The sequence below is a fragment of the Mytilus edulis genome, chromosome 2 (assembly GCF_963676685.1).
Source record: "Mytilus edulis chromosome 2, xbMytEdul2.2, whole genome shotgun sequence".
Taxonomy (NCBI): Eukaryota; Metazoa; Mollusca; class Bivalvia; order Mytilida; family Mytilidae; genus Mytilus; species Mytilus edulis.
The window spans coordinates 14,189,827-14,217,211 of record NC_092345.1 but is presented as its reverse complement, the minus strand read 5'-3'; the positions used below and the strand labels follow the sequence as shown (position 1 = coordinate 14,217,211).

General features: G+C 32.1%; 1 protein-coding gene across 1 annotated transcript; it reads right to left on the bottom strand.

Moving 5' to 3' along the window:
- Positions 1 to 22,497: 22,497 nt before the first annotated feature.
- Positions 22,498 to 26,698, bottom strand: LOC139511508 (fibrinogen C domain-containing protein 1-B-like). The gene is made up of 6 exons (XM_071298302.1): positions 26,542 to 26,698; positions 26,142 to 26,225; positions 25,058 to 25,194; positions 23,716 to 23,812; positions 22,987 to 23,151; positions 22,498 to 22,780 (listed from the first exon to the last, which is right to left on the bottom strand). Exons 1-6 carry the CDS (start codon positions 26,612 to 26,614, stop codon positions 22,533 to 22,535), a joined length of 804 nt encoding a protein of 267 aa, XP_071154403.1. The 5' UTR covers positions 26,615 to 26,698; the 3' UTR covers positions 22,498 to 22,532.
- Between the last annotated feature and the right edge of the window lie 687 nt (positions 26,699 to 27,385).

The window sequence follows — 27,385 nt, the reverse complement described above, 5'->3', positions numbered from 1 at the left end:
TTATATTTAAATCATGGCTAAAGTGATATAACTCATTAACCATACATATTACAGACCTAGGGTCTTTTTATTTGAGGTCCTTGGTTGGTGACCTTGATATTGAGGTCAAGGTCAAAGGTTAATAGGACGTTCTAGATTTTGACCTTTGCTTTAAATTCATACTTATACATAATAAAGTCAAAGGAACTGACATTTTGGATTGATTTTTTATATTTTGACAATAAAATAGATCTAAACTTGTGGAAAGACCTTCAATTGTTCTTTGAACAATTGGTTTTTAATTATTATTATTATTTTTTTTTTTTTTTTTCTTCCGCCTAATTTTTTTTCTTGCGTATTATTGATGTTTCAAAAGATGTCGCTTAGATATTTGGAATATGGTATCGTATAGTTTATACGCTTTAAAAATTTACAACTGTGTAACAAAATACTTTACGTTGTAAGAGTTATCTCCCCAAACACTGTTTTTCTTGTGGCCACTACTCCTTCGCAACCGTTAAAGATTACGACAAATTTATTTTACCAAATTGCTCGTTACATCTTCAGGATTAGGATATTCATTTGGACCGAAGCTTTACGGAGACTCCATATGAGAGTTATTCCCCCTTTTCCCTTAAATTAAGTGATATGCATTTCTAAATGGTAAACCATAAGTGATAAAGACATAGGGTCTTTAGATTTGGGGTCCTTGGTCGAAAATAATAAAAATGAGGTCAAGGTCAAAGGTCAAGGTCATATTCTAAATTTTGATTTTGGCTTATTTTCATTTATTTTCAAATACCTTATGACATATCGACAAATAATTTTTCATAAATTGTTAGTTGCGACATGTCCTTACTTGTATATTTTGATTGAAAGGGTGCGCAGACAATAAATAGGAGTTTTTGCCCATCTTACATTTAGAATTACGCGTAAAGTGATATTACTAATAAACCAAACATATTAAAGACCTTGGGTCTTTTGATTTAAGGTCCTTGGTTTGTGAACTTGAAATTGAGGTCAAGGTCATAGGTTAATATGACGTTCTAGATTTTGACCTTTGCTTTAAATTCATATAAATACATCATACAGCCATAGGAACTAACATTTTAAACTGATTTTTAATATTTCAATATCAAAAAAGATCTTTTCTAGTGGAAAGACCTACAATTGTTCTCTGAACAATTGGTTTTTAATCTCTTTTTGTTATACATGTATACAACAGAACTATGTCAATTGGACATGCTTTGGTACTATATCTGCCCTTGAATTTTTACTAGATAACATTTTTCTTCGCTTTGGATATTCCGTATATCGTCAAGTTATCGGAATTCCAATAGGGATTTTGTCTATATGTGTTACATTTTAGTGTTATGTCGTTGTTCTCCTCTTATATTTAATGCGTTTCCCTCGGTTTTAGTTTGTTATCCCGATTTTGTTTTTTGTCCATGGATTTATGAGTTTTGAACAGCGGTATACTACTGTTGCCTTTATTTACTGTGCACCATTTATTGCGGACCTGGTTTTGTATTGCTATGAGTTACAATTTATGACTTAAATCAGCAAATATCAATCGAAACAACATCTGATACAAAAAATTAATGATACTTTTAGATATTTGGATGATATATTGGCTCTCAATAACGACGACTTCAGTATGTATACTAAATAAATGTATCCTGTTAAACTTACTTTAAATAAAGCTAATACTAACAATGACCAATGCCCTTTCCTCAATATTGATATCTATATCATTAAAGGGAAGCTTAATACAAAAAGACATGATTTTTTATTTGCTATTGTTAATTATCTATTTTAGATAGTGACGTTCCCTTGTCACCATCTTACGGTGTTTATATATCTCAACTTGTACAATTCCCTTGTGTATGTAACATGTTTTAGATTTTATTGAAATAATTTATGTATCACTGAAAAATTATTACACCAGGGTTTTCGAATTCACAAACTGGTCAAAACATTTTCTTAGTTTTATCATCGGTACAAGGATATCATTCGTAAATATAACTCAACATACAAACTAAAAGTTCAGATATTTCACATCCAATCTTTTATGGTAATATTCTTTACAAAGCACAAACATGTCAATATTCAACTCAGAAGATAACAAAACCTTAAAACAGACTTATTTAGAAGGGATATATTTACGATACTATTGTCAGGTCATTAAAGATTGCATATGTTGGCTTTAATATTGATTCCTTATATGGTCTTTGCATCGGAATTAAACACATTTATTTAAAAACAAGTTGTTGGCATGACACGGGTTATGTTTTTCTCATATAATTTACGCATCAATGTATAACTATCGGAAATTGATGAGACTGTCATTAAAGTGAGAGGGTTAGCGCTATAGAACCAGGTTTAATCCACCATTTTCTACATTTGAAAATGCCTGTACCAAGTCAGGAATATGACAGTTCTTGTCCATTCGTTTTTGATGCGTTTTGTTATTTGATTTTGCCATGTGATTAAGGACTTTCCCAATTGATCTTCCTCTAAGTTCAGTATTTTTGTGATTTTACTTTTTATGATGGTATAATACTAAACCGCTAACGGGAGAGATTGTGCCTGATATTCATATGATGAAGACATAATCTTTCGATCAGTTTAATTGAGGTCTGGAGCTAGCATGTCAGTAACTGCTAGTAGTCTGTTGTTATTTATGAATTATTGTCATTTTTTTATTTTCTTTTGTTCCCTCTTCTGACATCGGACTCAGACTTCTCTTGAACTGAATTTTACTGTACGTATTGTTATGCGTTTTCTTTTTGTCATTGGTTAGAGGTATAGGGGGAGGGTTGAGATCTCACAAACTTTTTTTTTCGTCATTGGTTAGAGGTATAGGGGGAAGTTTTACATGTTAAACTCTGTCACATTTTTGCGCCTGTCCCAAGTCAGAAGCCTCTGGCCTTTGTTAGTCTTGTATGATTGTGATTTTCAATTTTAGTTTCTTGTGTATAATTTGTAGTTTAGTAAGACGTCCATTATCACTGAACTAGTATATATATTTGTTAGGGGCCAGATGAAGGACGCCTACAGGTGCAGGATTTCTCGCTACATTGAAGACCTATTGGTGACTTTCTGATGTTGTCTGCTCTATGGTCGGGTTGTTGTATCCTTGACACATTCCCCATTTCCATTCTCAGTTTTATGTATTAAATAGAAACAAATGTTACATTTTTGTTTTTCAATCTCAATATGCTGAAAATCGCGAAATCCCTGCATGCATGAGTATCGCGCCTGAATAGATCACAGTGACGGTTACTAAAGTCGTTTGAAAACATGGTTTATCGAGTTGTAAACAAAGAGAAAATAATTATAATTAACCAATCCGTTTCAAGTTTTTATAGATATGGAAATCATATTGTATACATGTAACGACTTCAATATCCTACTTTCGAGGGTTTGCAGCAACAAAAACTGTTTGCAATAATATTTCCTCTAAGGTCATGTCCCTATTTCTATAATACACATCAACGGGTCAAACTACAAGTGCATGAAAAGGACCTGTAGTTGTTAACGGTAATTTCCCATGAAGCGCGGAAAAATACGGTATATGAGGAAACAATTAAATTAATTTACTTCAATCCAACCCAGTTCTATTACACGATTGAAATTACATTTCTTTCCTATTACATCAGTAAATGCCAATAAATGATCACAACTGTGAAATGTTAGTTCAAATAATCAAGGTTTTTCTTGCATTAGATAAGATAAGATAAGATACTTTTATTAACCAATCATGGTGCCCAAAATTTGAGCTATACAATCAAATGAATTACAAAATAAAGCACAGAAAATGATTAGAATGATTAAAGTACACTTAAACAAAAAACCACATGAATACACATTTACACTAATTAACCTGATATAAACCAAGTTATTGACAAAACATAGTTGTTATGGGTGCCACTGTGACCTGGAGAAATTACATAAATCTTTAGGATAGTTCTAGGTCTATGGGAGACAACTCCTGATCAATTTTAATTCCTATATATATATATCTATATATATTTTTCTTCTATTTTTTTTCAAACTGCGATATTTTCTATAATTTTCTTTCGTTCTTCAAAAAGGGAGTGCAATAAATTAGATAAGTTTGAAGTAACAAACAAATCTTCAGATGAAAGAATCCAAACAAATTTCATTTCATCAGATAATCTTGAAAAATTTTTGAATTTAGAATTTAAATTAGATAGATGTTGAGATCGAGTATCTTTTAGAACAGGACATTTTAAAAGAAAATGTAGTTCGTCTTCAACTGCGTTCTTACATAGCTTACACTTTCTGTCTTCAGCTTTAATTCCAATATACCTCCCTCTTTCGACTTCAAGATCATGACAGCTAGTTCTAAATCTTGTGATTATTTGCCTGTCTTTTTTTGAATTCATTTTTAAATATGGTTCAAACATAAAAATATTTTTAAATTTTCTGTTAGTTCTTAATTTATTCCCAGAATTGCTTTCTAAACTAGCTAACCAGCTTTCTTTAAATTTAATAGTTAAAGATGTTTTTACTTTTTTTAGAATATGGTTTTGTTTAAAGTTTGACTGGTTAACAAATAGATATTCTAAGTCTAGAAATTTAAATATATGTTTAATGTTTCCTATCCAAGATTCCTGGTTATGTTTGTCTATAGAATGAGATAGATTTATGGCTTCCCTTAGAATAATATTTGAAGGTTCAATATCTTTCATAAGATGGATCCAATATTTTACCATATTCATTATTACATAATACAGTGTAGGGAGTGAACCTAGTTCTCCTCTACATGCCATATTTGATGTTTTTATATTAGCTTCTAGTGAAAATTTACAAAGCTTAGTATGAATTTTCTCTAGTACAAGATAATCAGTTTCTTTTGATATAAATTTATCCAAATGTATTTGTTTCTTATGTGGTATATAACCCCAAATTTCAGATCCATACAACAAGATTGGTCGGATTGTATGGTTATAGATGTGTAATAGAGTACTAGGTTTTGGGCTTTCCACTGAAAAGGTCTTCCTTAATTTGAAATATGCTTTCATTCCTTTGTTATAAAGTTCTTTCTTTGCTATTTGGAAACTCCCAGATGATGAAAAATTTATACCTAAGTATGTGTAGTTCTGTACACATTCTAAAGTCTGGTTTCCTAATGATATTTTAATATTTTTAAGTCTTCCTGATTTGTTAAATACAAGAACCTTGGTCGTTTTTATGTTAACTGTCATTTTATAATCAACTGTAAATTTATTTAATTTGTTAACACAATTTTGAAGTCCTTGCTCTGATGATGATAAAAGAACTACATCATCAGCATACATTAAAATATTTAAAGGATGTGTATTTAATGGGATTGGGTCACATGTTTGGTCAAAATAGGTTGGCAAATCATTTAAATATATATTAAAGAGACAGGGACTGAGATTATCCCCTTGTCTTACTCCTATATTTGATTTAAAAAGGTTTGTCCTGTGTTGGTCTATTTTTACACAATTTTCTGTGTTTTCATACATACATTTTATAATGTCATAAAATTTTGTTCCAACACCTATACATTTAAGTTTATAAAAAAGGTGGAGATGTGAAACTGAATCAAATGCACGCTTAAAATCTACAAAGCATGCATACAGAGGCTTCGAATTATTTTTTCACAAATTTTTGAATGATGGTATTTAACACATACATATGGTATGTTGTGCGACATCCTTTAGTAAAACCAATTTGCTCACTTCTAATTATATTTCTAGTTTTTAAAAATTGTGTGAACCTGTTATTTAGAATTAAATTAAATAACTTGCCTATGTTATCTGCAATAGTAATGCCCCTGTAGTTTGATGGATCATGATTAGATCCAGACTTGTGAAGGGGGTGATAAAGCCTTAGCCCCATAATTTCGGGTAAATACTACTGGAAAATACTAAATTAAAGAGTTTTTGTATTAGAGGGATACAAACGGTTTGGTTATATTTTATCATTTTATTCGAGATCATGCTGAATCCACTCGATTTAGAATTCTTAAGACTTTTTATTGCTTTTTCTATTTCCTCAGGTGTTATTAAGTAGTCAAGTTCATTAAAAACATTTTCATTATGGAATGATTCAAGTTTCTTCTTAATCGAATCATCACTATATTGTTCATTCTTATTTAATTTTTGAAAATATTCTTGCCATTCAGATGGGTCGATAGTATTCTCAGATTTGTTTAGACTATTATTTGAGATATTTTTAATTTTATCTAGTAGTTGCCAATAGGCTTTGGGATTTTGATCATATAAATTATCGAGTTTATTCATGATGTCTTGTTTGAATTTTCTTATTTTTGCTCTTCTTTGTTTTCGATATGATTTCAGGCATTTAAAAAAGGACCCTCGTACATAAGGATCTGTGTTGTGATTTTGCATTAATTTGTATTTTCGATATAAGTTTTGTTTTAAATCTATTATATCTTGATCTTGCCATTCTCTATTCTTTTTGATTTTCTTCTTCTTGCTTTTTTTGGGTTTTCTAATAATTTTCTTTAGTGATAAATCTGCGGCTTTTAGAAAAATCTTATTTAAATCTTCTGCGGCATTATTAATTGAATCTTGGTCATAGATTTTATCTTTATACTGTCTAATAAAATTTTTGATTTCATTTGAATTTATGGCATCTTGAAATGCTGAGACTGAGTTATCATCCCATATATATTTATCTGGCATTAAAGCTAGATTTAAGTTTCTTTCATAAATTTTTGTGTTTTTGCATTACGTTTCACTGTGAAAATGAAATATATATTTTTTTGATTGAAATATTCATGAAATGATTATATATACTCAAAATGATTACCCCTGTTCCAATACTCCACAAAAATGGAAACATAGTCAATGATCCGTCAGTAAAGTGTTTCCTATTTTGAGCTATATCATTACGCTCGAGACCAAATGATAGTATAAAATACATAAAATATTTTTAGACATCAAAACTTTAAAATCTTTTGACGAAGAAAAGTGGCGTAAAATACGATTTCCGTTTGACCTTCAGTTAAAGACTATTAATATAACTTGTGTTCCGAAAGTTTACATCAAAAATATATTATTTGAAACATGTAAATAACTTTACACTGGCTATTCGACGAATGATTGGCTATGAGAAAGTCATTCATCAAGCATTTTACATACCCAATTTAAGAGACACCTAGTAATGTCAAAACTTTAAAAAGCTATTAAGTGGAAGTTATGAAGACTTCAATAATCCGACTTAGAATTATGAAGAGGTCTCAGACTTACCTATTTTTCTCGTGACTATTCCATTTTGCCATGTTTCAGTGTCAGGGTTGCATTCCGCTACAAGTCGGCATTGTTTGTAGGTCTTATCGTAACTTGACATACAACAATCCTCATCCAATAAACATAAACTGGCACATGCTATATAAGATTCTGTGCTGATGTTAGTTGATAATACACCTAGTACAATTCTTTTGCCATTGTCCGTTTTAAAATTCATTCTGTTTTCGTTTTCTGGGTATCCATGACATACAGAAATCATAAGGAATATTGAATAAACTATAAGTTGTATCGAAGACATGTCGGCAGCACCTAAATGCCAATAAAGAAAGATTGATAAAGTAAATAGATAAATATCGATACCTTGACAACCATATTCAAGTTTCCCATGATGCATTTGAATGAATAGCATACATTGGTAGATTTATTCTTACATAATTTTTAGAGTTTGAAATGAAATATGTATGGGTCATTGTGATTTTTTTACACACTTTTATGATTTTCAAATGGCATTGGTTTTAAAAGAATATTTTACTTTTTTGCTTTTCAAATTTGTACTTGTTTGGCTTTATAACTATTTTGATCTGAGGGTTACTGATGACGCTTATGTAGACAAAACGCGCGTACGGTGTATTAAATTATAATCCTGGTACCTTTGATTACTATTGACGACAGTACTTATCAACCTTTAGACTCCAATATGAAACATAAAACTGACAACAAACAGAACAGCTTTTTATTTTAGGATAAAATAAACATTTAATCAATCTTTATGAGTTTTGACCTGAGTGTTTGTGTTGCTTCGTTTTATTTCTCTGCTAGTTGATGTGTTTCACTATGTTCAGTTGTTATACCCAAATCATTTTCTGTTAATCGATTTGTTACTTTTAAACAGCGGTTTACTTCTGTTGCCTTCACTGACGACAAGCAACATCATACTGTCATTGTTATTATGCTTCACATAATAGTTTATTACGAGCATTGGTTTGAATTTAAATGTTCGTTCACAATAAGCCTTATATTTCGGGGGGAAAGAACTATGTATAAACACTACTAGGGTCATCAAGATAATAGAAATTCAGTCACTTGAGGAAGTCATTGAAGAATTACCATCACTAAATCTTCATTGAAAATAGCACAGACAGCAGTTTTGAAAAACAAATGTATGTTAGTTCAAACTTGTGTATCGTTTCTTGTGTTGACGCATATAATTTAGCGGTTAAGATTATAACACAAGGTTTATCGCTTTATCCTTTTTTTCATTTTTACCTAGTATGTTTGTTTATTTTGTTCATTTCGTATGTGAAATTGATATTGATGCATGCATATGATTTTCTTGCAATAAAGAGCAAATAGAAAGCAAATGCACAGATATTTTGGATGAGAATATGCATTTGCATTATCAAATATGTTTATTCTAAACTCAAATATAATGTTAGTTGAATTCAAATGTCAAACTACCTACCCAAAGTGGTTTGATTGCACACTTATGAATAGTGTTGTCAAATGAAGACAGTGTAAACAAAGTGTAATACAATGTAAAAGAACTAAGATACAATATAAAACAAGGACAAATGATAACAGAGGGACAGTCAAATTCATAGATTGAAAATAAACTGACAAGGCCATGGCTGAAAAATAAAAAGACAAACAGACAAATAATAGTACAGAAGACAACATAAAAAATTAAAGACTAAGCAACACGAACCCCTACAAAAAACTGGGGTGATCTCAGGTGCTCCGGAAGGATAAGCAGATCCTGCTCGACATGTGGCACTCGTCGTGTAGATAATGTTATTACAAATCCGGTAAATACTCTAATTTGGTAGGTCACATTCGTGAAAAGGGAAGGGTATTATAGTTACGACATACGTAACATATCCGATATCATCTGTGAAACGGTTATTCCATAACGGTCAACCAACTCGTGATGACGTCCATTAAATTTACGAAGGGATGATTTCAACTTCACTATTTGGAACTCTTGGTTTAATAGCTTCCTTATGAGTAGCAATCCTCTATCAAGGAAATCATGCTAAGAAAAAGAAGCCCTGGAATATTGTATCATTTGGGAGATATATATACTCCGTATGGAGGCGCTGCTGGAATATCGCTACATAGAAATGGAAAGTTCACAATTGGGAAGTTGAAATAATCTCTTTTGTCGTATAATTTTATTTTCAAAAGATTCGTTTAACATAGTCACCAAATTTTGTATTCTTTAGTGAAAGAATATGATTTATATAGAGGAACGTAAAGTTCCTAAGAAGTTCTGTATGAAGTCAGTCTCATAATAATAAAGAAACATGAAAAACATGAAAATATGTAACTATCTTATTAAACTATAGTTAAGAAATTTAATTAAATATTCAACCCTCACATGGTACTGACATGCTTTTCACAGAAATATGTTTTTTTTTATAATTTTCATTTTGCCTCCTTACATTAATGCAGGCTCTGATGGAAATACAAATTATCATGACGTAAACGTTTACAAATAATGTAATTATTCTTGGACATAATGATTTTATATTTTCAGTTTATTATTGTCAGGTGTATTGTCACTATGCAGATAGCGCGTTTTATTAAACACCACGCACACACAACTCGTACAGGGACTGTTGCAACACATATTTAATTGTATTATCCTCATACTTGTAATATATAAAAGATATTTTACTGCAAATCTAAAGTAAACTTTTCATTTTTTCGATCTAGTTTTACAAATTTTTAAAGGTGATCATCTGAATTTAATTTGACTTGAAAATTCTAACGTTCTTCACCAATCAATTAAATCCTCAAATTAACCGCAATATAGCAACTACCAAATTACAGTGTGTTTTGTAAGATCAATATAAAATTGAGACAGCTGAAGAGTTTTATGAAATTCATAGTTGATTTGACAAAAGATAAACATATTTGGAAAGGTGCAATTCAACAAATGTTTTTTTTCGCTATTAGTCTTTGTTACATTTGCACTTTTTAAAACTTGGTGCAGAATTTATCCTTGTATAGCATGAATAAAGTTTTATCCTGTCCATCATTAAAGATAAAATTTCACATAACATTACATTGTATATTAGATAATAACAATCACTGGAAGTTAACCACGTTTTCACACCTTTCTGTTCCTTTGTACAAGTTTTAGTAAACCATGTAACCTAGGTATCAAAAATATTCTATAGATACATGAAATAAAAAACGAGTTGTGCATTGAAATATGATATACATGTTTTTGACTCAGAATAGTTTTACTGCAATGAAAAGTAGAATTAATTTGCTACTACTGTCAAATTAAAGGAAATATTTTTTCGACCATTTTTCGTATGGCATGAGTTATGACGCATCAATATTTCATCTTATAAGCTTTATGACAAGATGAACAGTTTTCTTCAAGTTTAGCAGCAACAATAAATACATTTTAAAGTATTTCCAAAGTCACTCAACCTTGAACTGCATGTTACGTATTCAAGTGTTGTATTGGTGATTTCTTTTATTTTAGAGGTCTTTGGTTTTTAAGGAAAACCAACGAAATGCAAACTCAACATAGTTAACCAAGTCATTAACGTACAATGTAGGTCATGAAGATAAAATAAATCACCGACTATTCGAGACAATTATTGGTAGTCAAGGTCGTTAAACATCCCATTGTTATAAAATATTAAATGCAAACCAGATTCCACTTGTCGTATATTATTAATTATCCTTATAATTTGTTTCTTCTGCATGAGATGAGGAAATTCACTTCAAAAGTCAAAGTGATAAAACTCTTAAAAAATAATTTTACTGCAAAAAAGCAATAAAGAAACCTCTTTATTCATCACAATTTTTTTGACAAACACAAGGTTATTAATTAATAGTCACTGGGTCGATGCCACTGCTGGTGGAGATTTATTTCCCCGAGGGTATCACAAGCCCAGTAGTCAGCATTTATTGTGCTGACATGAATTGTCATTGATATGGTTTTATTTATAAATTAAATTAACTGTTTTTGAATTTTTTGAAATACTAAGGCTTTTCTACCTCAGGCATAGATTACCTTAGCTGTATTTGGCAAAACTTTTAGGAATTTTGGTTTTCAATGCTCTTCAACTTCGTACTTTATTTGGCCTTTTAAACTCTTTTGGATTCGAGCGTCACTGATGGGTCTTTTGTGAACGAACGCGAGTCTGGCGTATATACTAAATTTAGTCCTGGTATCTATGATGAGTTTATTTATAAGATAGTCATTATGGTTAATATACCATCATGGGAATATAACTCAATACATTAAATTTAAAATACTATAAAGAAGAATGTAAAAATATAAAGGTAGATAGATTTTCTAGTAATACTTTTTTTTTGTTGCAATAAACACATACTCTATTGCATTCTCTAGTTTTAAGCAAGTGCCCTTTATAGCACAATCATGCTATATGCAATGTAGGTTTATATTTAGCCTTATTTTCTCTACTTTAATGTACTTGCTGTAGTTTTTCCCGCACTAAGCATGACTTCTTCTCTTGAAAATATCAAGGTGCTTATTTTTTTTTTTATTGGAATTGTACTTGTCACAACAACAAAAAAGAATACATTCAAAGATTTTAAAAATTCAAAAAGCACAGTTTTTGATTTGATAAAGAGAACCATTAAGTACGTTGGAACATAGAAGTTAAGAAATGCATAAAAACCATATGTATTGAAACAAATAAAATCTTGTCGTATCTTATTATGAGATATCTAAACATAATATTTAACATTTTGAAAAATTACAATAAAATAACTTAAAATAGTGGGGGCATCGATTGCCAAGTGGTCTAAGTAGTTACTACTGTAATCACTAGCCAGTCAACACTGAGATTGTGAGTTCGAACCCAACTCATTCGGATGCACTCGACTTCAATCTTAATTGACTAGGATTGTCAGTTTTCCTATCGAAGGTCGGTGGTTTTCTCCGGACACTACGGCTTCCTCCACCAATACAAACTGGCCACTCAAATGCGGTGTTTAAAAGTTAAAACACAAAAAATCAAATCAATCTTAAAATAGTAAAAAATATCTAAATTGTTTGTTTTTAGATTTTTTTAAAGACCTCATGAATTTGATAATGTTGATGAAAATTTTCAGAATTTTAATTTGTTTCATGTTCTTTTGATTTCAATTCGATTGCTTTGTCTTTGATAGGATTCAAATAAAATAAATCTCATCTATAAATGTAAATAAAGTTGGTACTCTCTTTAATGACTGTGTTCGATGCGTAGCAAAACAAGTTATTAAAAATACATATAGTGAATTCACTACACGGGCAATCATGTTGGTTTTTTTTATTGCAAATTGGCTTGTTATCTACTTTTCGGCATGAACAAATGCAGAGTGCAATACTAACAAGCAAAACCATTAATGCACTAATTCAGATGTTATATCTTACAATGGGATACGATATTACAATAACCCATTTGCTATTTGTTTCAGAACTATACTTTGTCCCTGTGGCAAGGTTTTCCCTTAACTGAATTTCTCATATCAGTCCATGTTTCAGGTGATGAAATATTACAATAGGAAAGACCACAAAATGAATTGTACCATACGAGAACTAGCTTTTCCTTCCTTTGATTATTGGAAATCGTATTATACCAATTCTTGTTTTTTAATTTCTACAATAACAGTATTTTTTTTTAGAATACTTGATTATTATTATATTAAAATTAAATAAATTGAGTGAATACCGAGTTCTAATTTATTATGAAATAAGTATCTTGCATTAGAATACAGTATAATTGTCAAGCGGAATGGGGATGCAGACTTTGTGGACCAGAGGATCGAATTGATACATCTAAAGTGCTTACTACATGTATCATGTTCTCACTAATGTTGTGAGTCGAGCTCTGCTTGTGGCACAATGTGTTCAGCTCTGGAAGTTTAAACTTTAAAAAGATAAACGTTAAATAGACAATTAAAGAAAGGTTTGTTTTAAATCATATCGGTACCGAACTGATAGTAAAATCATCTTGCGTCCAAATCAAATATTACCCACCTGAAAAGGGATCTCTCAAATTCAAATTTGGGTTGTACAAATACCGTGTCACTTCAAAAATAATAAGACCAACAGAAATATGATAGCACAAAGACAAATAAATGTAAACAGTAAAGTTATAAAAAAAGAAAACCCATTTTTGCAAGAACCTTGTACTATTTGTGAAGCAGAAACACAATATTTATCAATTTGGACTTGGCGTTTTCCGATGCACTTTGTTTTTTGAAAAAAGGACGATACGTTCTTTGACAAAACCCTGGCTCCTTGATATTTTAATTCAGACACCGATGATATTATACAAATCTCAGTAGCATCTGCTTGCTCTAGAATATCGAATGAATTAAAGTTATATTCCTCGGGCGATTGGATTTGATATATTGCAGCTAAAGTCTGGTAAATATCATTTTAAAAATCGAAACCGTTTCGTTTGTCATAGATTCTGGTTCTAAACTGACCGCGCTTTTTAGGTGAATGTCTTGAAATGAGGCGACCAAAGCTTCATCTGTGATTACTTTTATCTCTAGGTCAGGAGGATATATAAATCGGAACCGATCTTGTAATGAGGCGTAGAAAGCTTCATCTGTGATAACTCTTATCTCTAGGTCAGGACGATAAATAAATCGGACCCGATCTTGAAATGAGATATAAGAAGCTTTATCTATGATTTCTCTAATTTCTAGGTCAGGAGGACATAAAAATCGGACCCGATCTTGAAATGAGGCGTAAATTCATTTCACGTGTAAATGTTTTACAAAATCAAATAGTGTATTTATTGTCTGTGTGAATGCCATGGTGCCCATCAAGTATTCTTATGAGGGTCTGGATAGGGTTTAAAGAATAAAGAAGATGGGTCAAATTTACAGAAAAATGGACAAAAAAATACAGAATAGAAAAAAAATAAAGAATAGAGAATAATGGGGTGTTAAAATATAAAGAAAAGAGAAAAAAAGGGCAAACCGTTCAAAGAATAGAAAAAAATTACATTGAAAATTAAAAAAAACAGAAGTGAAAGACCTACCATTCACACCATATATTATTCTTATTTGATATCTTTGTAATAACTTAATAAAGTATTTATACTTATTACCAACCGATTTTAGAATATACACACCTTCTATTTCGCGAATCGCATCAAAATGATTTGAACATTATAGAAAGTTGAATGTGCATGTTCAGAAACTTTTCCAACTCATTGTTTCCTGTGGTCAAAACTAGGTAAAAATGTTTGATTCAGTTCTTATCTATTGTTTGTAAATTTACACATCCTATGGATAATGAACCACAACAGATGACTGTGATAAGGAGTGACCTGATTCACTACCTTGAGAGATAAGGCATCCTGCTGGTGCTTTACACTATCAAAGATATAATAATGACAGACATTATTTCACAGATTGCATACACAATGTAATATCCTTACCAATTTATATACTAGTCAGGCATAAAAATTTGAATTGCGTGACCTCCCCCCCCCCTAAAAGATATGTTTTGATGGTAACCAACCCACAGCAATATGATATTTTTGGCAATGACCCCCCTAAAATGCACCAATTGCCTCAGCTGATAAATAATTGCTATTCCCTAAGTTGATGCAGAGTTTATCAATAAAATTAGTCATGCTTCAATTCATGAACATGATAGTTTTAAATATTCAATGCGGTTTTTGGAATCATAAATATTTTTCGATTTAAAACAAATGTGCCAAATTTCATATCACTTGTTTTACCTGTATAGGGTTACAGAAATTACAAAATTTTAATGTCATAAAACTTACAACACCTTAAGCCATAGCTTACTATACTGTATGGTTTTTTTCTCATTGGTAAAGGCCGCACAGTGCAACATTGTTGGTGAATTCCTCATTCGTCTGTTTACAGAAACTTTGTTATTAATGTTTAAAAAAACCTTATGTACATTGTATGCAGTGATATCAAACTATCACTTACATTTACTATCATGATTTTCTTGATAGAGGGTTGCTGCTCACAAGGAAGCTATTACTACAAGAGTTCCAAATGGTCAAGTTGAAATCATTCCTTCGTAAATTTTACGGACGCCATCACGAGTTGGTTGACCGTTAGGGAATAACCGTTTCACAGATGGTATGGTATGTTTTTCTTACTTCGTAACTACAATCCCCTTCCCTTTCATAAATGTGACCTACCGAAGACTATTTACCAGCTTTGTTATAACATGAGCACATGACGGGTGCCACATGTGGAGCAGGATCTGCTTACCCTTCCGGAGCACCTGAGGTCACCCCCAGTTTTTGGTGGGATTCGTGTTGGTTTAGTTTTATATTATGTGTCATGTGTACTATTGTTTGTCTGTTTGTCTTTTTCATTTTTAGCCATGGAGGATCGGGAAAGATTTTGGATAATTTTGGGTGATTGGCGCACCTTTGCCAATTGGCACGGATCAAACGTGAAAGGTTAGTAAAGGCGGGATTGTATGTTAAAACAAATGGAACTATTTTGCTGCGCCTCTTCTTTTTGTACTGTAACAGTTCATTGCGGCTGTTATTGTTAGCACGCGCAAACCCCTTATCTATGTCCCATTTCTTATAACCTCGTTTGAAAAAAAATCCGCGAAGTTTCTGTAACCGCTGAGTGACAGCCTCCTCAGAGGAGCAAATCCGCTTTACTCTGAGAGCTTGACTGTGCGGGATACTTTTTGTACAGTGTTTGGGGTGACAGCTTTGAGAAGAAAGGTACTGATGTTTATCTGTAGGTTTACAGTAGAGGTCTGTTGATATGACACCGTCCTTTATAGATGTAGTTGTGTCTAAGAAAGATATCTTAGAGTCGGATATTTCATATATAAATTTAATTGACTGGTGGGCGTTGTTTGCATGTTTGATAAAAGCATCCAATTTTATATATATATTGGGCCTGTATTATGTTTTCAGTTGGGTTTATATGATCCGTTCATCCTATTTCGACTCTTTACGAGTCAAGAGGCTGTTATAAATTGATGTAAATTTCATGGCCTTCCAAATACTGTTTCGATCCCTAACATCACTGAAGACACATTAATTGTCAAAGTCCGGATATGGTGTACTGAATTTTGCACCTCATGTTTGTGGTATACCATCTTTTCCGCAATTTTTTTGTTCTCTGTTTGATATTAAAATCAATCTTGTTACAACTTATGATCCATTTATTTGGCATTCGCCAATTGCAGTTAGCAAGGTTTAAGAACATCAGTTGTTCAACCTGTTAGTCAAATTCGCTTTGTTAAATATACTTTTCCATCTATCTCAAAAATAGACTTTTCCATATATCTCAAAAATAGACTTTTCCATATATCTCAAAAATAGACTTTTCCATATATCTCAAAAATAGACTTTTTATCATAATGTTCTTCTATGAAATAAAAAAATGATAAATAAAAAAAATTCCACTCAATCATTTGTGGTGCTAGGCAGATTTCGACCACGCATTTGATTGCATGTATGTTTGGTTTTCAACAAGGAAAAGGGATTTGTTTCAGAATGTTGAAGATGAATTGAAGAAAAAAAAATATACGCAGATGTTGCTCTGAAATGTTTTACCACTGATGAGAACTAGTATTTAAGATTTCATTTCAACAATGCTAAACGTAAATGTTGAAGGTCAATGTCTAAAGAAGTTGAAGATGCAAACTTGACCAAAACACTACTAACAGAAATTGTTTGAACTTGCATAAACTATGTTTAAGATTTAGATGAGAAATAATACAAGAAAGTTGAGAATGGAAATGTGGAATGTGTCAAAAAGGCAACAACCCGACCACACAGAACAGAAACTGCCAAAGGTCACCAATGGGTCTTCAACACGGCAAGAAAATCCTGCACTCAGAGGCGGACTTCAGCTGACCAATATGTAAAAAAATGTTTACATGTACATATTCAGAGAAAAAAATTGACGTCACATTGAACTCAAATCCTATATGAATGAACTAAATATTAAAAACGGGACTAACAAAGGCCAGAGGATAGTTTAAACATGTATAGTGAGATATCACCCCTTCCCCTTATACCATTCGCCAATGTGGAATAAATAAACAAACTGAAAACCAAACAGTTAAACTAAGTTTAAAAAAGTCGGAGTCCGATGTCAGAATAAGTAACAAAAAAAAAACAAAGCAAAATGACAATGGTGCACAAAAGGACTACTATCAGTTACTTCCATGCCAGCTCCAGACCTTATTTACACTAATTAAAGATTATGTTTTCAAAATATAAAAATTAGGCACAATCCCTCCAGCTTTTGGTTGAGTATCATAGTACCATCATACAATATGTGAGAACTACACTACTCGTGTCATGTCAACAACTGATTTGAGAATAAATGTGTTTATTAACTATGCAAAGACCCTATGAGTGAATCAATATCAATACCTTAATATTCTATTTTTATGACTTGACAACAGTATCGTAAATATATTGAATTTCCCTCTGAATTAGTTTGTTTAAAGGTTTGGTTACTTTTGAGGTGTAGGTGAATGCCGAAATTGTTTTGCTATGTTAAAAAAAAAATCATCATAAAAATACTGAACTTCGAAGAAAACTCAAAACGGAAAGTCCCTAATCAAACGGCAAAATCAAATGATAAAACACATCAAACGGATGGAAAACAACTGACATATTCCTGACTTGGTACAAAATATTACCATAAAAGATGGGATGTGAAATACCTAAGATACCTTGTACCGATTATAAAAGTTATTAAATATTTTGACTAGTTTGTGATATCGAAAACGCTGATGTAACAATTTTTCAGTAATATAGAGATGAGATAATATGTATTTGTAGAGTACTACATTGTATACACAGGAATTTTGAACACCAACTTTACTTCGGTACATCCGGTTAAGCGGCTAATAAATCGAAAAATGATCCCAGTAACTGGTAGACAAAACTATTCTACTGAAAAAACTTAATTAAATATTTAACCCTGATTTCAGGAAAGACTAAATAAAATGGCTACTCTCACGCGTGTCTTAGCTATATCCATTGATTTGTTTGGTTCAAGGATGGAAATGACGGTCAACATTATTCTAGTTTTTTATTAAGGTTTTATGGGAATTGATAATACACAAAAAGTTAAAAAAATGAACATCAAAATTTAATAAATGACAGGAAATATATTACATCATTTACATATCTAAATATTATTCAAACAAGAAGATAATCTTGTTTCACTCACTTGACCTAAATAAGCTCATTGCTGATTTAAAGGAAACATATAATATTTAAATGATCTTTTGACGAGAAGTCCTTGTTTCAGCAATGACGACCATCTGGGTAGGTTTGCGGGGATATTTGATAGAAAAATCGCATCATATGTCACAAATCATGTCTTTTAACATCAACTTTAAAACATTATTAATAACATTTCACGATACTTTTGTTGTGTACGTTTATGAGGGTCGGTTGAAAACAAAACTTTACAACAAGAGATGAGTTCAGCTTGCCAATTGTGAACTTTCCCTTTCTAAGTAGCAACATTCCAGCAGCACCTGCATACGGGGTATATATCTCCCAATTGAGACAATATTTTCGTGCGTGCATTTCCTATCATGATTTTCTTGATAAAGGGTTGCTGCTCACAAGGAAGCTATTAAACGAAGAGTTCCAAATGGTGAAGTTGAAATCATCCCTTCGTAAATTTTAGATACGCCATCATGGGTTGGTTGACCGTTATGGAATAACCGTTTCACAAATGATATCGGATATGTTCCTTACGTCGTAACTATAATCCCCTTCATTTTCATGAATGTGACCTACCGAATTAGACTATTTACCGGATTTGTTATAACATAAGCAACACGAAGTGTTCCACGCGTGGAGCAGGATCTGCTTACCCTTCTGGAGCACCAGAGATTCCCCTCTATGTTTTGGTGGGGTTCGTGTTGCTTATTCTTTAGTTTTCTATGTTGTGTCATGTTTTCTATTGTTTGTCTGTTTGTCTTCTTTCATTTTTTATTCAGGCGTTGTCAGTTTATTTTCGATTTATGAGTTTGACTCTGGTATCTTTCGTCCCTCTTTTAAGTATGTTTTTGATTAACGGATCTGGTCATAAGGATTCACAGATCAAATTAATGGAACGGAATATCCTACAGATACTGTTATCTTTTCATTTATTAAACATATAATTAAAACTGGTAGAAAAATATAACCCAGAACAAACTACCATGCTTTTTGTTGGACTACCGGGGAAAAAAAAAAGACGAATTGATTTTTTTAATTAAAAAAAAATGTGTGGACTTTAAACCGTTTTTTTTTTTGTGGACTTTAGCAGAAATCTGATTGTGCACTTTAGTGGACAGTTTGTGGACTTACGCGGCATTATGGACTTAAGAAGAAATTAGTTGTAGACATAAGCGGTGTTGTAGACTTTAACGGTTCCACAAAGCCACATTGACTTGAAATTTAAGACACAAGGTACTATTTTGTTATCTTCATTTAACCGCCTCACATCTTCCCATCACTGCTACCATTCTTACACCGAAAAACGCGCGCTAATCTTCACTTCAGAAGAACAGTTGATAGTATGTCATGTAGTATTTTTTTTTACAATACTGTAAAAAAACAATCTGTTTCCATAAATTTGTCATAAAAAAGAAAAGACTGAAAAACTATTTTCTTTGAAAACCCAATTGGTGCAAAAACTAGGGATGGTCAAAAGAGGGTATCGCACAATCGTATGTCGTGCTCACTCAATTAACTTCAAAGTGTTCCCTTTTAGAGCACTTGATATCACCCTCCCTCGGCCCCCTTTTGAGGGGTTCGTGTCTTTACTTTTCAATAAGGTTTTGTGTAATGTTGTTCGTCTTTTGGTCTTTTTGTTTCATTTGCCATGGCGTTGTCACTTTTTTTCGACTTATGAGTTTTAAACGGTTTCACATGCTGCATTTGTATGCACCTGTTCTATTCAGGAGCCTGTTGTTCAGTGGTTGTCGTGTGTTTGTGTAGTTAACAGTTAATACTCTTTTCTCATTTTTATATGGATTAGACCGTTGGTTTACCTGTTTGAATTGTTTAAGGGCTCTTTATATATCAATATTTATAACGGATATAACATATCTAGGACCAGTATTTAAATAATTCAAGAAAATCCTTCGTACTACCAAAATCTGTATAAATGTACTGTTTTAACTGTATTTCTGCTTTGTATCGATCTGATGAGTTAAACCCTTTTCATCTAATTTTTATATTGTCGTCTTATGTACTGTTATATCAATGTTCCATGTAAGAGGGAGGGCTGGCGCTTTCAAAATTGTTTCAACCCACCACATTCTGTATGTGCCTGTCTCTAATAAGGAACCTGTAATTCATTGGTTGTCATTTGTTGCTGTATATCATATTTGTTTTAGGTTCATTTTTTAAATAAACCAGGCCGTAAGAATTCTAGTTTGAATTATTTAAAAATCGTCATTTCAAGGAGTTTTTTAACTGACTTTCCGTTATCGGTTTTAGTCTTTGTTGAAGGCGTACAGTGGCCTTTACTTTTTTTTCTGTCACATTTGTTCAGATGGGGAGTGTTGTCTCTGTAAATCTCATTGGCAATCATACATCTTCTTTTATGTATGCAAGTGATTTTTTGTATCTTCCCGAACACTAATTTGCTGTTATTTTCCCGTATGCAGTGACCTTAACGGCGAAACCTCTAGTGAGAAATCGGCCAACACATAGAGCAAGAGCAAAAGAAAAATCGTAAGAAAAATCGTGACGAAAAAATGTAAATAAAAGTGAACTGCAAGGTAAATAGTAACAACTTATTTTTAGAGAACAAGTATTTTACAAAATATCATTTAGCTAATGTTATGACTGTGTGATGCGCACCTGTATGTGTGTTGTTGTGTCTGTGCTTGTCACTCTCACTTTTAGCATTTATCACTGGCTAGTAGCTTGCTGTAAAAGGAGAGCCGAGTGCGTAAGTCTTTCCTGCCAGTTACAAACTCTCATGCAGTAAGACCTACATGGCCCAGATAAGATCCCCCACGAACGGATAGATGGAAACTGGGCACCTAACAGGCCCAAGGCAAGACCACAAGGTCTCGGAGGAGGTTTGGCCCCTAGATGCAAGGCATGCTAGGCTCATCGGTGATTGAATATACCCTGGTGTCTGTAACTAAATCCCCAGCTATAAGTAAATAGCCCCATTGCCTTGTGGGTGACTGTGGAAGTAAATGCTATGGAAGACAACCCAGAAAAAAGATCCGGACAGATGTAACCGTTAGCAGGGTAATGCAATAATCTACGGGAAGGACTATCTAGATAGAAAATCCGGTCCACCGGAGCGGACCTTAGACGTTGGGCAAACAACCTAGCTCTGTTAAAAAGAGCTTTTTACAGAAACCAGAAACAATTGCTTACACCAGAAAACATCAGTTGTGAAATAAGAAAAAGACGGTGGACATGGATAGGACACAAATTAAGGCTTGAAAGAGACAAGAACAGTTATGTAGCACTACAATGGGCACCAGAAGGGAAAATAACTAGAGGGAAGCCAAAAACTACATGGAGAAGAACAACAGAGGAAAGAAAGAAACCAACAAGTATGGACAAGTTGGAACGTAGCAAGAACAGCGGCAAAAGATAGAAATTGGGGAAATAGCAGCGTGGAGGCCTTATGCGACTTCTGGAGCGGAGAGAATTAAGGAAAGGTAAGGAATGGGAAAGTTTTTAAAAATACCGAATTATAAGGCATGGAAACTATCTTGTTCATCTTGCAATTGGCTGTATCGTTTCACTTGTTCGTCAAATGTTCCACTTGCATTGTTTTGATTGTTATTCAATGTCGCGATCCGGTAATCTTCGGCAACAAACTTAAAAGTTGATTAGCTTTCAATCAACAAATCAGTGCTTAAAATATTATTTGTTAATAATACGTTATATATTCGAAATAAATATATAAAACTTGCATTCAGGACTTAGTTCAATATTCACGTATGCATTGGTTCAGTAATGTCGATAAAATCAGACACCAAACAGTGAAAAACATGCAAAAGTAAAAACCCATAGGAGTCGAAAATATCTATAACAAACGTTTTGGACAAAACGTGCTCCAAACAAATAGGGTTTGTAGTTAGATGCTCAATGGAAATATACTGCAGCATTCATATTAAAAGGTCGAAAGAACATGAAAAACATGTTTGTATTATGAAAGAACAAGATAATCCCTGTGTGTAGCTTTCATTCTTTATGAAAACAAAGTCAGCCATTATTTTAGTGAAAAACTGAAATCAAGGTACATTTGTATTAGTTTTTTATTGATTAATTTTTGCTAGGCCCTCCGAATCATCATACGTGTTGCCTTCAATGAATAGTTATATCCCTTCCAATGACTCCAATTGACACCAATAGCATGAGCACTGTGTTTTCCCTTTAGATACTTCCCGTTTAGATTTGCGCTATGACATCTACTATACCACCATCCGCCTTTATACATCTCAGCACAGTTATGGCCATAAGTATCATTATCTCTATCCCTTGTACTAAATCTATATCCATTATGAGCGCCGAATGAATCACCTGCAAAAAAAATGTGTATGCTTTAAGGATGTACTTAGGCGAAATTAAAAAAATCAAGAATGTAAAATTGATACTTTAAGTCGGAAGAGCATAATTTTATATATAAATTATAAATTATTTTGTATTGTTAATTAGATTTTGGTATCTATATAGTTGTTATAATTATTATTATAATATTCTACTACACTCATCATGAAGTACATTACCTGCGTTTCCGGTGTAACCAGTTACCTCCAGCTTATATCCTGACATCTCGTTTTTAACAACAAATGTATTGTAGATGGCATATCGATGGTTATTATCAAAGTCCCACATATCTATCCTCAATTTGTAATATCCTTGTTCTGTCAGTTTGTTCAAATATTCATTCCCTAAAATTTTAATTGCACAATTTACCGTCACATTTGCCATTATAAAAAAAACATGTGTGAATATTTTTGAAAAAAAAATGCATGTTTTTCATAAATTATTAATAACAATAGTGCAACAGTGTAAATATACCGCACACACTCTCTTATTACGCATATCTTTAAAAAGAAAGAAAAATACTGTTAAAGAAGTGTAAGAAGTTTAGAATATTTAAATCATTCGAAGCCCTTAGATGTTTTCCTCTATATGCATACATTACAATAGTCGGCGCTAAGTTTAAAATAGATATAGGAAGATGTGGTGTGAGTGCCAATGAGACAACTCTCCATATTTTTGTTTTTCAATTTTGTTTCAACATTGTAACTGATTTGGAATGCTAACATTTGGTTTTTTTTTAATTTTAGCGCCAATTAATGGGTCTCATGTTGACAAAACGTGCATTTGGTGTTCTCAAATATGAGCCTGGAATCTTTGAAGCGGTTTTGGATTTGTTTTAAATGTCTGAAAATTAATTTTATATATTTTATTCTGTCAAATAGACTGTCATCAATTTATATTAAGCTTACCCAACCAGAAATCTTCTTTTAAATTCCCAAAGCCATTTTTATACGACGGCCAGTCTCTGTAGAATCCAACAAAACCATTTGTTCTTCGCTGGAATAACTGTGGAAGAGCATGCCTTTTAAATATTATTTCAGCAATGAATGAAATTTGTCTTCGTTAAATGTATGAGAGAAGTTCTATTACTCAGGGGATACTTGTTACATCTACTGTGTGTTCAACAATAAATTATGCTTCTACTTTCATGTCTAAAAACAGCTGAACAAACTCGTAGTGTGTTTGTGTTGATGAAATTATTTTTACACACAAAACACTCTGTTTACGAATCAAGGGCTAAAAATATAGTTACAGGGAAGATAAAGACGTTGCTAACATATATGCAACATGCAATTATTCGCGATGTCAACCTTTTTAGAGAACATGCACTTCAAGGCTAATTTTTATCATTAGATTAAAAACGATTGCATTGACCCCCCTTTAAAAAATAACATTTGAAACTTGTTTGTACGCAAATCATCGAAAAATATCACCAGCGGATCAAAACTGTATCGTACGCTGTTCGCGGACAATGGTTGTTGTTTATCATAAGGGCAACAGTAGTATACCGCTGTTCAATAGTCAAAATAAAATAAAAAATCTGGGTTACAAACTAAAACCGAGGGAAACAACGGAACAATAGAAACACTGAACTGTAACAGAAACAAACGCCAACATTGATAGAAACAAACTGTAGATAACAATTGCCATATATCATACTGATATAATTAATTTAATAATTTTCTGAAATAATTTTCATTTTCTTTTGTATCCTTTCTAAACCATTCATCAAAACTTGAGAGAGGGACGGAAGATACCAGAGGGACAGTCAAACTCATCTATCGAAAATAAACTGACAACGCCAGGGCTAAAAATTAAACGATAAACAGACAAAATATAGGAGACGGAGAAGGGCTGTGTTCTCAAAACACCAGATATCTTTTCCTTATGCTTCCTAATGAATATCTTAGGCTTAGTTCATAAATTTATGGTCTGTTTCCTTTGAATATGTGGATGTTTGTGACATGATCCTAAGCAGTTCTTATTTATTGGGTTGTTGTCTTCTTTCTCTCTTTCTTCGCAATTCTATGGCATTGTTGTTGCATATTAAAATGGATCATGTTATCACCGTACATTTGTACTTATACCGGGATTTTTTATTATACATCTCTGGTTTAAATAAGATAAAACTATTACAGTTTATAATTTTTTTGAATTAATTACATGAACATAAACATAATCAATATATTTTCAATTTTAAAACGGAATTTCGTATACGGCACAACTTTCTATATATATATATTTACGAACCGTCCAACCACCCCCGAAACTCTTCATATCACAATAGACATTGAAACCGGAAGTTCCATCTGGGTATATTTTATATACTCCACTTTTATTTTCTGACTTTCTCAATTCACCACAGTCGGAAGGTCGAGCGCCAAAACCTATATAGAATATAAAAATTAAAAATAAAGATGATAGTACTCTCAAATATGTCATATTTTATCTATTTCATAATTAAGAAACAAAGGTTTCAATCCGCTCTAGCAAAGTTGAACTTGAATGCAGTTGGTTATTCTGCTTACTTCCTTATTGGTCATATAATATAGTTGGCCCAAGACCACAATTAATGACCCCGCTTTTCGTTGTTCACGAATATAGTTCCCTTTAATTATAGTGTATTTCTTCTTAAATTTTTTTCTTTCCTTTTCTCAAACATTTCTTAGCTTTTATAAGGTGGAAATGAAAGAAGAGAGGTGAAATAAATTTTTAGATGTTTAATTTTAACTGATTTTGATATGGAAAGAGTGATTAGGTCAGGTGCAAAAAGGTGATATTTACAGTTTTCGGAACATCTCTTGACTTGTCCATAGGGGTATGGATGTGTATTGGCTAAATTTGTAAGTTTTATACGTGCAATTTTTCTGAAACTTGGACATATTTTTGGACTTGTACTGTACATTACACACACAAAAAATTAGACAAAAAGAATAGGCAAATTTTTTTTAATGCGACAAAACGTTATAAAGAAATGATAGAGGAATTAATTGTGGTCTCGGGCCAGTTACGCTTATCTGACGAAACAAATCTTTAAGTTCGCCGGTTCCTGATGAAAAAAAAAGAAAAGAAAAAAAGCTATTTAGAGGCACGAAATGTATTATGCGTTTTGTTCATTTTCAAATGACAAATAATTTTGTTTTTTAACAGCTTGCCAAAACTGTTGATTTAAAGTAAAAAAAATTTGAAGACGGAAAACATTTTTTATCCGTTAAGTTCAATTTATCTTTTTTTTTAATACCTATGGTTCAAGTAAGAATATTTTTTATAATGTTTGACAGAACCGACCCAAATAAACACATGTGCAAGATTCGTTTTAATTGTAGTACATTACCTGTGGAAGAAGACACTAAGCACTGATTCGTAGTTTCTGTGATAAGATTAGCAACTTTGTCGGCTACGTCCCTGACACATTTCTCTATAATAAATATATGAAGATATCTTATTTCAATTTCAACAAAATAGATATGTTAGAAATGAACTCGAAAACTTTAAACAATATTGATGTAAAGCTGCAAAACAATGTTTTCGTTGCAGAAAATTTTCAATAAAATTGTCATAGAAAAATAAAATTTCAAAAGTGTTTTTTAGAATGTGTAATGGTTTTTTTACATCATATACCAATATGGAATAATAACTTGGTACTTTTTTTAATTTTGTTTTCTTTGTAAATATGTTCGTTGATTTCAAATCAATTTGATCATCAAATCAAACATTATAGTGCAATTTCCTACCTTTGTTTATTTCCTTGCCATAGCTTTGAACAAAAGAGAGAAGAAAGGCAGTTAACAATAAGTCCATATGCATTCTATTCCGATATTGATTGCAAAACTTAACAAATACATGTGAATATCACTACTACTATTTTGACTACATATACTGCCATGTAATTATATTATAGACTTTTACAAATGTTGCTGCGTGATGTATGTAATACGAGAGGCATCGCTTTCCTAATCATTAAATCGACTGAAATTAGTCTTTTTCAAAACAGGTTTGGCATTCTAAAAATTCTTATATGTTTTACATGTCATTGACTCTTCATAAAACTAGGTTAATTCGATACATGTACCATTGAAAAAAAGATGAGTTTGGAAATGAAAAGTCGGACTAAAAATTCGAAAACAAAATAACCTTCAACAAAATTGGTTGTAATATATATTCGTATTTTAGCACTTCAAATGTAAGTAAAAAATAAGTACGAAAGAAAAATAATCCATGTGGCACCGTTAAAGTCGACAATTCATCTAAGGTCCACAACACCGATAAAGTTCACAACAATTTTCTGCTAATTTAAAAGTCCAATAACTTTCCGCTTAAGTCTACAAAATAAGCTCCATTAAAGTCCATACAATTTTCTATTTAATAAAAACAATTGCGCCTTTTATTAACCCGGTAATGTGATAATGAGCATGGTCTTTTGTTCTTGAAATTCAATTCTTATCAGTTTGAATTATGTTTGATAAATGATAAGATTACAGTCGATTTTAACCCCATAAATTAGATCTTTGTGTTGTAATTTTCTGTGAATCAAACAGGCAACGTTTATGAAAGCTTGCACCCATTGGTGCAACCACT